The 12,861-nt window shown below is 69.2% G+C and overlaps 2 protein-coding genes across 3 annotated transcripts in view; one reads left to right on the top strand and one right to left on the bottom strand.

Moving 5' to 3' along the window:
• Window positions 1-12,861, bottom strand: part of LOC123833008 (basic proline-rich protein-like) — a 176,079-nt gene that overhangs the window by 27,940 nt on the left and 135,278 nt on the right. The window lies entirely within an intron of this gene.
• The window catches only part of TSNARE1 (t-SNARE domain containing 1), a 47,457-nt gene that overhangs the window by 15,663 nt on the left and 18,933 nt on the right, over window positions 1-12,861 (top strand). The window contains exons 5-8 of one of the 2 annotated variants that reach the window (XM_045860708.1): window positions 5,972-6,062; window positions 6,841-6,915; window positions 7,364-7,423; window positions 10,969-11,127. In XM_045860708.1, coding sequence (XP_045716664.1) covers window positions 5,972-6,062; window positions 6,841-6,915; window positions 7,364-7,423; window positions 10,969-11,127 — 385 coding nt within the window. Of the gene's footprint in view, window positions 1-5,971; window positions 6,063-6,840; window positions 6,916-7,363; window positions 7,424-10,965; window positions 11,128-12,861 lie in introns of both variants that reach the window. The other variant, XM_045860709.1, reaches the window with a different exon arrangement.

Genomic DNA, 12,861 nt, shown 5'->3' with positions numbered 1-12,861 from the left:
TCGCCCAAACTGCTCGCCAACGCAACCACTTAGTTCAGCCAAACCATTGAGTCTCAGGGGGCGATGATGGGCTCCTTAAGTGAGTCCTGCATTGCAACCAACCACTCAGGTAATGAGGTCATAGGCATGCGCCCTGTGAACACAGAAGAACACACAGGTTAAATTCACACAATAGTCCCCAAACCAGTCTCTGTGCCTGTGAGACTGTCTTTTGGGAAGACATTCAGTTGCAAGGTCTTTCCTGCAATGACATTCAGCAATGGCAATTTGACAGGTCCTCCATACCTGTAAATTGTATATCTTTGATGATATTATAAAACCAGTTTCAACTTTCAAACAAAAAGATGCTTTCGAGACAGCTAGCTGCGCCATTCTGATATTTAATACTGAGCACTGTGATTTTCCGTGAACCACAATTTTTCTCCTTAAGATCACCCTCATTGTTATTAAAGGGACTACTTTGAGTTCTGTTTTTATTTTGACTGTTCATTTGCATAAACACACCAAGAGCAGCCTGAATTACTTATGCTCCTTGATTCCGCTTTGCTGGAACTGACACAGCGAACCTTTAGATTGACTTCCCAGTCCACCCCTCCCCCTCTTGGGGCACAGAAGCAGAGCCACACATCCGCCATCTGGCTTCGCCTGTACCAGTTGTTTCACTCAGACCCTTGAGGCTTCCGTTGTGCTTACAGGTTCCTTTTGGCCATCTTTCAGGAAAGCAACCTTCGTTCCTTCCCTGGAAAGACTGCCATGGACCACACAACCAACCAGAGTACCAGGCTTTTCTCGTGGGCTTACGCTAGCTCCGCAAGTCAATCCCAGGTCCTCAGGGCTTTCAGGTGACGACCAGAACCCATACATGCCTCCTTCAGGCGTGACGTTCCAGTCAAAGTCTTGGTTAACAAAACCACTGCTAACGACCGGTCTTATTGGTTTTATGCAAAGAAACCTTATGTCTTCACTCCTTCAGAATGCCAAATTCTGGAGGGATCAGGTAGGGAGAAAAATACAAAGCCTGAAGGAAAATTCTTTCCCTTCTGATATCCACCAGCCTTGCATCTCCATGCCTTATACCTTCAGTTACTAACACCACGTAATTCCTTCCTAAAACTTTCACTTTTCCATTTATCTTTACAGTTTCCCATTGATTTTCGTAGAGTATGAAGTTTCAACCTTCCCTGGAATCCTTAATTTCCTTTTCAGAGCAGATACAGAGCAAAATCCGGAACACAGAGTTCCAGAACAATACACAGGTAGGGGCATTCTCTTGCACCAGTGCGTCCACTGGTGCCTCGCAGAGACATGCTCCTCCAGGCCCGGTCTCTTGGCAGAGACATGCCCCTGTGCCTCTGGCTGAAGCACTCGCCAGCCCCGAGTGACCCTTCCTGGGTCCCGAGTGGCCAAGGCCTTCTCCCCAACCCGTTACAGGTGACCTTTCCTCGGTCTTACAATACAGAGGGTTTCTGATCAGAGACAAAACCAGTGTGAGAAATTTGCTCTTTTCCCACGAAACCAGAAAACAAGGTAGTTCAGGTTTCCTCTGCGCCAGGTTTAAAACTTTCACATCCTTTACACATAATTTTCGCATCCAGATTTAACCACCATTCTCTTTTAATCCTGGTTCCTTTCCCACACTGGGAAGGACTGCACTTAAACTCAGCATGGGGCAGCCGAAAGTCCCCGGCACGACAGGCACCTTCCACTGGAAGTCCCTGGATTCGCAGGGACCTCCTGCAGATTTCTGAAGCTCAGACCCCGCAAACACCCTATAAATCAGATGGTCACCTTTGGACCTCAGTTCATGACCTTCAGAACCAGAGCCATCCCTATCAGAACCAGTTACGCAGAGAACCTGACTGCTGCAGTGCCCACACAGCAGCAGCACACAGCCCATGATCTGAAGAGAACCCTTAGCCACCGCCTTGCCCAGTTCCAAGATGGCGGCGCCCATGCACGCTGAGTCACCCAAGATGGCGGCGCCCACGCACGCTGAACCACCCAAGATGGCGGCACCCACGCACGCTGAGTCACCCAAGATGGCGACGCCCACGCACGCTCAGTCCTCTATGGCGGGGGCACTCACATGGCTCATCCTCCATTTTACCCACACGGCTTGCTGTCCGATCCCCAACACACATGCAATACAGCACTGTGCCAGAACCCCCCCCACCCCATGATGAATTCTCCCGATCGGCGCAGACAGACAAGGGAAAAGGGGACCTTTCGCACGCCCGCCTGGCCGGCCCCCCACGGGGTTTTAGGCCGGTCTTAGCTCGCGGCTGCCCGGGTAGTTGTCCGGTTGGACCCCAGCCGCCGGGCCATGCGATCCGGTGCGGGAGCCGCAGGCCGGGGCCCAGACAGACTCCGCGGCCCGGGGACCCGTGCAGCTGCGAAAACACTCACACTCACGGTCACAGTCACACGGAGGTCACTGCGCTTTCCTCCCCCGAGCAGGAGTCCCACGGTCCGGGCTCTCGCCCAGGCTCCTGAATTTTCCGGTTGGGGGGCCGATCAGCCTCTCTCTGCTCTCGGGTCCAGTCCCCGGGGCGCTCACCGATTCCGATTGGCGCCTCTGGTTCGTGGTTCGTCTCCCCCCCCCGCCCGGGTCTTAGAGCGGTCGGGGACGCGGCACGGAAGCCTCCGCCCGGGAAGCCCGGCACAACCGGGGCACGTGCCCCTCCCCCTGCGGCAGGGCTCCCCCGCCGACTCCGCGGTCGCCTTCACCGGAGGCAACATGCCTGCTCGCGGGAGTCATTTCCCGGTCAGGGAACCAAGACGTTGCAGGAAAGTCGCTCACACGCGGGGAGATGGCGAAAACACGCAACTCTTTATTTAGTACGCGTGCAGGCTCAGAGGAGAGGGCCTCCAAATTCTGAGCCCGGAACTCTGAAGAACTCCCGGGGTTTAAATAGCCCCGGGCTTCCTGCCCACGTGGCGCAGCGAGGCTACAGACACTAAACGCGGAAGTTAGGTCTGGCCGCCTTACATGGAAGACAAAGGAGCAGAGCACAGGGGCTCCACAGGGCGGTTGCCCGTGACACCCCCACGGGCGGGAGTCCCCAGGGGGCCAGCGCTTGCTGACACGGTCTGCCCCCGGCCCCTCGTCCCGCCAGGTCTCAGCAGACGCCTGACTGCCATGGCCCCCGACCGGCCCTGTGTCCACACCGGCGCCTGGCTGGACCCCCAGCAGGAGCCTCGTGGTCTGGGCAGTGCCGGGGGCCCCGCTGCACTTACCCTGGGCTGGGCGTTCCTGGGCCCATGTCTCCCCCCGTGATCCCTCTCGCTCTGGGGTCCGAGGTTCTGGCAGCGTCCTGCCCCCCGGCTTCCCTGTTGGGGCCCCGCCCCACCCCCAGCCCCGCCCTCAGCCCCTCCGGTCCTGCCAGGGACCTGGAGGGGGGCAGGTAGTGTCATTCCCTTCTTCAAGGTGCAAACACTGAGGCTCCAAGAGTCGTTGGGTGTGTGGCTAAGGCTACAGCTCTCTGTGTGGATGGGACTGACCCATCCTTCCACCCACCCACTCATCTACCCACCCACCCGCCCACCCATCCATCTCCCCACCCACCCACCCGTCCACATACCCTTCCACCCACCCATCTCCCCACCCTCCCATGACCCTCCCTCTGCGTCCACCCCAGGCTGGCTGGGACCAGTGCTGCCGAGTCTGGGGGTCCAGAGTTGGAAGCAGCAGAGGGCCTTTTGCAGATGCCGTGTGTGATTCCACTTTTTATTTTTGCTCCCTTCCCTCGGAGCGTGCGTTGTTTTCTGGCTGTGAAAGCAGCGCACTCGTCATGACGGCGTTGGGATGCACAGGTGTCCGGGTGTCCCGGCAGCCTCTTCTTGACCCCCTGCCTGCTTTGCAGACTGGGGCTTAAGTGGGTGCCATGCCGGCCCCTCAGCACGCGCGGGAGTCGTGGCTCCGGAGGTGGGGGTGCGGGTGGGGCTGCCTGACCCTGGGCCGAGGCCGAGCGGGGCTCTCCGAGCCCGGTGCTGAGCGGGGAGCCCCTGGGACCGCTGCCTGTGTCTGGGCAAGGCCCGGGGAGCCGCATCCCGGGGGTCAGGCAGGCGACATGGTCAGGCCCTGGCCCTCGCGGGTCCCCTGGGCCGTCTTGTCTGGCTGGCAAAACGATGGTGTCCCCGACTCGGGTCTGAGGAGCAGACCTGGCCCCTGGGTGGTCCCCGGCACAGGCTCGGCCTGCAGGGACCCAGGGTCCCCAAGGCAGCACCCCTCCCCCAGCCCCACTCCCGCCCGCCTCAGCCTGCAGGTTCAGAGACTCCCCCTGCAGCGCCTTCCTGCGCCCCATCTGCGCCCTGCCCCCCGCGGGGTGGCCCCCGACCTGTGCGCCATGGCTCCCAGCGCCGCTGCGACCCGGCTCCGTGGGGGAGCTGGTGGGCGCCCTGGGCTGTGAGCGTTTCTTGAACGACTCCCGGTGAGTGTGCGGTTGGTTGCCAGCCCTTCCTTCCCCACCCGGTCGGGGGCCAGCTTTTTCGGGCGGGGGCCAGCTTTTTCGTTCTGCCGAGCCAGGGCGTGGAGACAGCTCACCGCCCTTCCCTGGGCTGCCACTTCCTCCTGGGGCAGAGAGGGGCGTCCCGGCCCCAGGCAAGGACAGGGGCCTACCGGGGTGGAGCCTTTGGTCCTCCTCCTCCTCCTCGTGCGGCAGCCGTGGGCTGGGTCTGCCCCGTCAGCACTGCCCAGGGACCGGCCCCCTGCACAGACGCCCGGCCTGGCCCAGGTTGCTGGGTCGGCCATCTCTCCCCGGCCGGGCCCCATGGCAGCTGCTGGACTGCGTGTCTGGGTCCTGGGGGCGCTGGCCACGTGCTGCCGGGGGTCAGGAGCCCAGGAGCCCCCGTGGATGGTCACCTGTGGACCGTGTCCCGTGTCCTCAGCGCTGCCGTGGTGCTGCCAGCAGCCCCCCTCTGGGGTCCACGGGGCCCCACCCTGGGGCGCAGCAGCGGTGCTGGGTCCCAGCCACGGCTGGGCCCTGGGCTCCCATCAGGCGGCCCTGGTGGCGGGCAGGGCCGACAGAGAGGGCGCCCTGCGCTGGCCCGCGGGTGCCCAGCCCCCATGCTCGGGGCGGCCCTGGCCCTTCCAGCAGGTGTCCCGGGCCCCACCGTGCCCTTCAGCACCCGGGAACCCCTGGGACCGTCAGACCGCCACGGCACCCAGAGCGTGGCTGACGTGGAGGGGCTGGCGGGGGACCTGGCCGCAGCGTCCGTCCAGGCCGCGGTCTGTGCCGGCTGGGCCTCCGTGGACCCCGCCCCTGCCCGTTCCTGCGCCGCTGGGGACCCCACCTGCCTCCTCCGCTGGTGGGGTCTTCGTTGCCAGGGAAGTGGCGTCAGAGCTGAGCGGGGTACTGCCCGGTACCCCGAGGGGCAGCCACCCCAGTCGGGGGGGGGGGCTCCGTGCACCTCCCAGCCCAGCCCTGCACCCTCCCACGGTGTGCCCTCCGCCTGGGCTCCGCCCTGCCCCGTCCCTCCCTTCTCCCCCCGACCCTCGTCTTCCCCCCTCCCCCCTGTGCCGCTCTGTGTCACCCGCAAGCCGCCCCTCACGCGGGAGGGGCCTCAGGTCCTCTCAGCCGTGCTGCCCCAGGGGCTCCCGCGAGCCGAGTGGCTGACTGGCCTGGCCTCGCCCGCCTCCGTCTCAGGCCAGGTCAGGCCCCCTGCACCCCTGCCTGTGACCCCCACGGCGAGCCCCCCCCCCGCCCGTGTGCCCTGCTCACGTGCCTGGACTTGGGTGTGGCTGCAGCCGGTGGGGTCGGGGGGCTCTCTGGCATCTGCCGGTGCTCTTCCCTTGCCCGGTGCGCCGGCAGGAGGCCTGAGGGCAGGGCTGGCCCTGGCACGGCTCCATCTAAGGGGTCGGGGTCAGCCGCAGGCGGGCGAGGGGCTGGCCCCCCAGGCACCTCCGGGTCACGCAGAGTCCTGCACCGAGTGGGAGGGAGGCCCCGCCTCACCCGCCGCTCTGCCGCTGCAGGCACACGGCGCAGCAGGAGACCAACCGCACCGTGGCCGCCAGCACCGGCGCCGTGAAGCAGATGTCGGAGCTGCTGCGGGGCTGCTCCCGGGTACGTCGTCCCCCTCCCCCGGGCTGCGTGGGGTCGGGGCGGGGGGTGGAGACTGGCGATGGCGGGGGGAGGGCTGTGGGGCCCGATGCGCCTGAGCGTGGTGGTCAGACGGGCCTGGGCCGCACGTGGTACCGAGGACGAGGTCTCGCCCAGTGTGCGTGGTGGTCAGTGTGTGGTGGTGTGGGACGGAGTGCAGGCCGGAGCCCCACGGAAGCCCCCAGGCTGGCGTGGGCTTGTCTGCCCCGGTGGTGGCCTGGGGTGGCCCAGCCCAGCAGAGTGGGGCGGGGGCAGGCTCCACGGCTGGCTTGTCCGCTCCCACGTGTGTCTGGGGCGCCCGCTCTGGGCCAGGCAGCATCTTGGGCGCGGCGGCACCGGGTGAGCGAGACAGGCCGGCTCCGGTGGGAGGGCAGGGGCCGCGTGCCAGGCCTGGGGGGGGCGGGCAGCGTGGTTGCATGGCTGTGGTCTGGTGAGCAGCGGCCTGGAGCGGTGGCGAGGCGAGTGGGCCCGGCGGCGTGTGGGCCTGGAGCGGGCCACGTGGTTCGGGGACCGGACGGCCATGCCGGGCGCAGCAGCGCTGGCTGGCTCCGTGGTCAGGGTGGGGACGTGTGTGGGTGGGGTGGGGTGGCAGGTGGGGGTGAGTCTGATTCTGACAGTGGTGGCGGGAGGTGGGGATGGGCCTGGCGCAGGCGCTGTGGGGGTGGGGGGGCACGGGGTGGGGGCCAGGGCCCTGGGGGTGGGGCGCAGCGGCCCGGCCCCATTCCAGCTGCCGCCCCTGCAGCAGGAGCGCCTGCAGCTGGACCGCCTGAGGACCCAGCTCTCGGAGGCTGTTCAGCGCTACGGGGCCGTGCAGAAGGTGAGGCCCCGGGGCAGGCGGGCAGCCTGGCTCCCTCGGGCACCCACTCTGGTGCCTCCCCCCCTCCCCCCGGGTCGGGCTGGCGCTGCCCGGTCCCCCACAGCTGAGGGAGGACCGGCCTCGTGGGTGTGGGACGGCGCCCGCGGCTGGTGTGACCACAGGGAGTGTGGGGGGGGGAGGGGCCTCTGGCGCCACCCGGAAGACGTTGGCAGGTCAGCCGCGGAGGAGGGGGGAAGCCGGGGTCACGCGGGGAGACAGACCCAGGGACGTTGGTGCCGGGACAGGACTGTCCCGCGGAGGGTCAGCAGGGCCCAGCCGGGCGCCCGGTGTTCCCGAGGCCCCGGGCGCTGCTGCGCTCCCCGGGGGGGGGGGGGCGAGGGTGAGCGGCGCTTTTCCCCGTCTGACCGTCTCTCCTCCGCCTCCTGCCGCTCTCTGCCGGTGCCGACAGAAAATCGCGGAAAGGTCCCGAGCCCTGCTTCCCGCGGCGCAGCGGGGCGGCAGACCGCAGGTGCGTATGGGGGCTCCCCGTGGGCGGGGTGGGGGGGCAGCACAGAGTCCCCGGCGGCCCGGGGATGAGCAGGAGGGGCTGTGGGCAGGGAGGGCCTCGGGCGGGGCATCTGCTTAGACGGGGGCCTTTCGAAGAGGGGGCACCCGGCCCTGGGCCTCTGGGCCTCTGGGCCTGGCGCCCGGTGGCTGCCGAGCACCAGGCTGGCCCCCGCGAGCACAGCCCCCCACGAGCGGAGGCTGGCGGACGCCCAGGGGAGAGTCCGGCTGGAGCCCTGGGGGGGACGAGGGTGGGGGGTCGGCCGGAAGCCACTGGGGGCGGCGGTGGCTGAGAGTCCCCAACACCGGCCCCGGCCTCGAGTCGCGGAGGGCAGGACCTCTGTGACCAGTAGGGCGCACTTACCCCGCCCCCTAAAACCGCCTCCACTCACGTGATCGCGGCGCTTCGGGTGAGATGTCCTCAGAGCTGACCGAAGCCGGAGGAGGACCTCACGTGGTCCCAGAAGGAGCAGTGAGGGAGGATCTGACTTCCCCCGAGACCCGGGGCCGCGGCGGGCGGCGGGGGTGCGCCCGTGACGCCGCGGAGAAGGTGGCTCCCGCCCGGGTGGGCGAGTGCGTCCCGGCCGCGGAGCAGGGCTGGGGAGCCGGCTCTGCGCCGCCCGCCGGCGCGCCCCGAGGGGGTGGGGAGCGGCCCGCGGAGCAGGAGCAGGAGCAGGAGCAGGCGAGGGGTGGCCAGCACGCGCCTCGGAAGGACCCGGGGCCGGCGTGCGTGGGCGTCTCTCGCAAACCGAGAAGGAAGAGGCCGACGGCGGAACTCGAAGCCCGCAAAGGGCGAACGCCGGGGACGGCGGGCGGGGCCGCTCAGTGGCTGGCAGGCACGTGGGCACGCCCTCCGCCCGCCGTCCGGAGGGGGCGCGGCGGCCCCCCTGCACACCCCTCGCAGGCACCGAGGCGCGGAGCGTGGGAAAGCCCCGTGTGGGCGCGGGAGGGGCGCTGGGGGCGGGGGGGGAGCCGGAGCGACCACGCCCGGGGCTAACGGGGCACCGGGCCGCCCCGTGGCCTGCAGTCCCGCCCGAGCGCAGCCCCAGGGGAGGACCTCAGTTCCTCACGGCCGCCCCCCGCCCCCCGCGGGGACGTCAGCACGGCGCCCCCTGGACCGCGGAGGCTGTGCGTCCGGAGGACTTTTTAAAGAAGAGGGCAGTGGGCAGCACTTGGGAGAAACCACGGAAGGTCGGGCGGTCCCGAAGGGTCGCGCAGGCTGTGAACAACCGTGGGGCTACGGCCCCAGCAGGGGCCGTGGCTGCGCTGAGACCCCACCCGAGGCCACTGTCTGCAGGGTGGGGTCCTGGCGGGAGCTGCAGGCCCTGCCCCTGTCCTCTGGGCCCCTGCTGGGTGGCCCGGAGCCACCCGCCTGTCCGGAGTGGGCCGTCTCGGCTGTGGCGGCTGCAGCCCGGTGCTCGGGCGCAGGGGTGAAGAGGCACCTGGGCAGCTGGGAGTTTCCTGCCCCCCCCACCCCCCACCCCCCACGGGAGAGCTTCCCCTCGCTCCTGCGCCCAGCTCCTCTCTCCCTTACCGGGGCGGGGCACGGCCACGGCGACGGCCAAGCCAGTTCTGGCTGCCTGGGCTCGGACACGGCTCCAGAGGCTCCCATCAGAGAGCAGGCGGGGTCACGGCTGCTGGGAGAAGCAGGTGACCAGCCTCGGCTGCTGAACAGAGGCTGTTTCTCCAGTGCGTGGCTGGCCGGCGCCCTGACCCCCCCCCCTGCCCTGGGGTCGTGGGCGCTCCCCCGGGGAGCCCGGGGTTGGAGCGCTGGGGGAGGTGGCCTGCTTCCTGGAGCCAGCTGCTCCCCGCCGACCTGGGGTGGGGGTGCCATCCCGGGCTCCGGGGGTGACCCCCGGGTCACCGTCTTTCTCACGGGAAAGCGCTCACCGCCCGGCCCCTCTGCCGAGTCATGCCGGGCCGCGGGCTTCTCCCCTGCGTGTCGGGACGGGGCCCGCGCCCCCTGGCCGGGAGGGAGGAGAAAGCCGCCTTTGTGGGCCCCCCGGAGCTGGAAGGGCTTCACAGCGCGGCCCCCCCGCCGGCCCCAGCGTGGTGCCAGCAGACCGCCGGTGGCAGACCCAGACTGGGCCTTTGTGAGCGGGACAAAGGGGCGCTGTCCGGTGCTCCGGGAGGAAGGGCCGCGGCGCGGTCAGCCGGCCCAGCCGCCGCCTGCTGCCCGGTCCCTCGTCCGGAGCCGCCGCGCAGGGCAGCCCGGCGGTACCTGCGCGGGGCAGGTGCTGGGGGCTCCGTCACCCCGCGTCTGCACCACGGCTGGCAGCCTCGGCCTTGGGGGGCGGGTCACGGACCCCGGCCTACAGGTGAGGACCCCGAGGCCTGGGGGCTGCGCCCGGAGCCGCCGGCGGGCCGGGCTGCCGCTCTGGAAGGGGCTGGGAGCTGCGGCCCCTCCGGCTCCCACCCAGGGGGGCGCTCAGCGCACTTCCGCCCGCCCACGCCCGGGGGGTGTTCGTCGCCGCCCCTGCCGAGGCGAGCTCGTCAGTGGGTGTTGCGGATCTTTAATTTCACATGCGTCTATTTGCAGCCTTGTTTATTTAAGGGCCCCCGCGGGCTGGGGAGGCGGCCGTTCCCGCGGAGGCTGCCGAGTGCGCAGGGAGGAGGGTCCGGGCCAGTGCAGCTTCTCCGTCCCCACCCGCCCCCGGCCCCGTCAGCCACCGCCGCTGGCCGTGGGCAGCGTGACCACCTGTGGAGCCGTGGGCACGGTCACGGAAGGCTCTGCCTGCGTCAGGCCTTGTCCCCGCCCCGGTGCTGGGCTGCCGTGGCCGCCAGGGCCTCCCGCAGGGGCTGCTGGGATGTGCCGGCGTGCTCCGGAGGGTCCCCAAGTGCCCACCCATGGGTTCCTTGTCTCTGTGCCCAGCTCAGTGCGTCTGCCGCTCTTTCCCCACCCCCGGCACGGGGCAGGCCGTCATGGCCCCCACACACGAGCTGGGGAGGACTCCAGCCTTCAAACTGTGTTCCCATGGTCGGGGAGCCTGTGGCCGTGGCCATGGCGGTGGCCTGACCCACAGAGGCGGGGCCTGCCAGAGCACAGGTGTGGCCCCAGAACTGGCACTCACCAGACATGTGCTCGCGGGCTCTGTGGGGCCCCGGAGTCCCCTGGAGTTACCACCCTGGAAGGCTGGGGACGTGGAGCTGTGGGGTCTCCTGTGTGGCCCTGGCTGCAGCTGGGCTGCGGATCCCGCCACACCCCCCGCAGCCAGGCCTGGGTCAACTCCCCTGGCCTCCCGCCCCGAACCCTGCCCGCCGTCCCCAGTGGGGACGTCCCCTGAGCCGCAGGCCCGCCACCCCTGTGGCTGCAGAGCCCCGGCCGGCCCTGCTCTCCCCTGGCCAGGGGGCGAGCGGGGTGGGGGTGGGGAGCACACGGACACTGGGGGCTGCTGGCGCCCTGAGCAGACACCGGCCTCCAGGCGGGGCCGCTGGACCCGGCGGGAGAGACCCAGCCAGGCCCGTGGGCCGTGTGGCGCAGCGGGGCAGCCGCCTGTCTGTCGTCAGCAGAGCCCGCGGGTCCCTTTGGCGGAGCTGGCGGACGAGGAGAAGACCCGCCCCGGGGACGGCGGCGCGTGGCGGGGCCAGGAGCAGGCGCCGCACCCCGAGGTCACCGAGGACGACTGGGAGGCCACGCGGCTGCGCGAGGAGGCCATCCTGCAGATCGAGGTGAGCGCCCGGCGTGCACGCGTGTGTGTGCGTGCGTGTGCACGCGTGTGCGTGTGCTCCCAGCCCCCCTGGTGTGGCGACCCAGCCCTCCAGGGCCAGCTGGGCCAGCGCTGCTCTGGGGACGCCCGTCCTGCGGCCAGCGGACGAGGCCGCCTCCCGCCGAGCCTGGCTGGTGCTGGCGGCCTGCGCGGGGCCCTCTGGGGGATCCGGAGCCCCAGTAGCCCCCCAGCACGCGCCCTGCGTCTCCCCGGGTTTTCCCAGCAGGGCACAGCCCTCCGCCGGGGGGCGGGGCCGCCCTGGGGAGCTGCGGCCCAGTCCCCGTGGCCCTCCCTCCCCTTCAGCCTTTCCGCGGGCTGCACCTGCAATTCCGGGGTGCTGCCAGCAGGTGGCAGTGTGAGCGGGGGGCTGTCCTTTGGCTCCTGCAGCTCAGCCCTGTGGACATGGTTTGCCCACGTGCCTGTGGCCACGGATCACCTGCAGCCCCTGCCCAAGGCCTGGGGTCCCTGCCGAGCGTGCAGAAGGGCCCCGTCTCTCGATGGTGGAAGTGCAGGTGGAGCGCAGCTCTGGGGCGCCTCTGTGTGTGGCGCTGGCCTGGGCGCGGCCCCCCACTCTGCGCCTCCGTCCCCTTCTCCGCGGCGGGAGGGGCCGGAGCAGCTGCTCTCTGAGGGCCTGCTTGACTTGCAGCTGCCTGGCAGGCGCCCCACTCAGGACCTGGTGCCCTGTCTGCCAGGGACGGGGCCTACCCCCTGGAGGGGGTCTGGCCTGGTGCTGCGCCGGCCCGCCTCGGGCCCCGCCCCTCGAGCTCCACCCCTCAAGCCACGCCCCCACACCCCATCCCGCCCAGGGGGGAGACAGGCCGCCCCTCCTGCTGGCGGAGCTGAGGCTGGGAGTGGGTGCAGGACACGGGGGGCCGATGGGCTCGAGGAGGTGTCTGGCCCCCGATGCAGTCGTGTCCAGGGGCTGCTCACATGCCCCACCGCGGGCCAGTGGGGGGCCTGGCTGCGGCGCTCCGACGCCGGCCCCTCGGTCGGCCTCTGTCCCGGCTGGTGAGGGTGTAGGGGGTCACTGGGGGCACCACGTGGCGGTGGCAGAGCCAGCTCTGTCCTCACGGTGCTGCCTTCACCTGGCTGAGGGTGAGGCCGCTCTCCCGATGCACAGGGCAGGCCAGGGGGGCCCCTCTCTCTGGGGCAGGAGAGGGCGGCCACGTCGCCAGCTTGCCGGGCACCGGTCTGGCCCGTGGAGCTGGGACCAGAGTCAGCTGTCCACCCCCAGCTGGGTCTGTCCCCGGCCCCGCCGGCCGTGTCTGCGCCCGGCTGCTCCTGCCCGTCTCACCTGACCTCCACTCCAGGTGCAGAGCTCAGAGCACCGGCTGCTGTTGCCATGGCGACCTGGCAGGCCTTGGAGGGAGGAGGCTGGGCTGACCCCTCCCGTAGGCGGTGTTGGGCAGCCCCCGCGCCTGACGGTTGGTCTGGCTCGTGTCTCCCTGTGGACACGGAGTCAACCGACACACGAGGGTGGCTGTCCGGGGACCGGAACCGATGCCTCGGTGGGTGGGTGGTTGCCGAGATCCTGGGTATGAGAAGCGGCTTCACAGCAGGGGAAACGCGGCGGTATTTTCGGAACCCCCCCCTTTGTCACGTCCCTCGAGAGGCCGGCCCTCCTCGGTGCCCGCGAAGGAAGGCCGAGCAGGTACTGGGGGGCTCTCGGCGAGCGCCGGTGTCGCAGGCCGGTGGG

This window comes from Phyllostomus hastatus, unplaced genomic scaffold (genome assembly GCF_019186645.2).
Source record: "Phyllostomus hastatus isolate PE091 unplaced genomic scaffold, TTU_PhHast_1.1 phas_scaffold_21, whole genome shotgun sequence".
In the NCBI taxonomy this organism is placed as follows: domain Eukaryota; kingdom Metazoa; phylum Chordata; class Mammalia; order Chiroptera; family Phyllostomidae; genus Phyllostomus; species Phyllostomus hastatus.
Note: the sequence above shows the minus strand (reverse complement) of the source record. Positions and strands in the feature narration are given on the sequence as shown.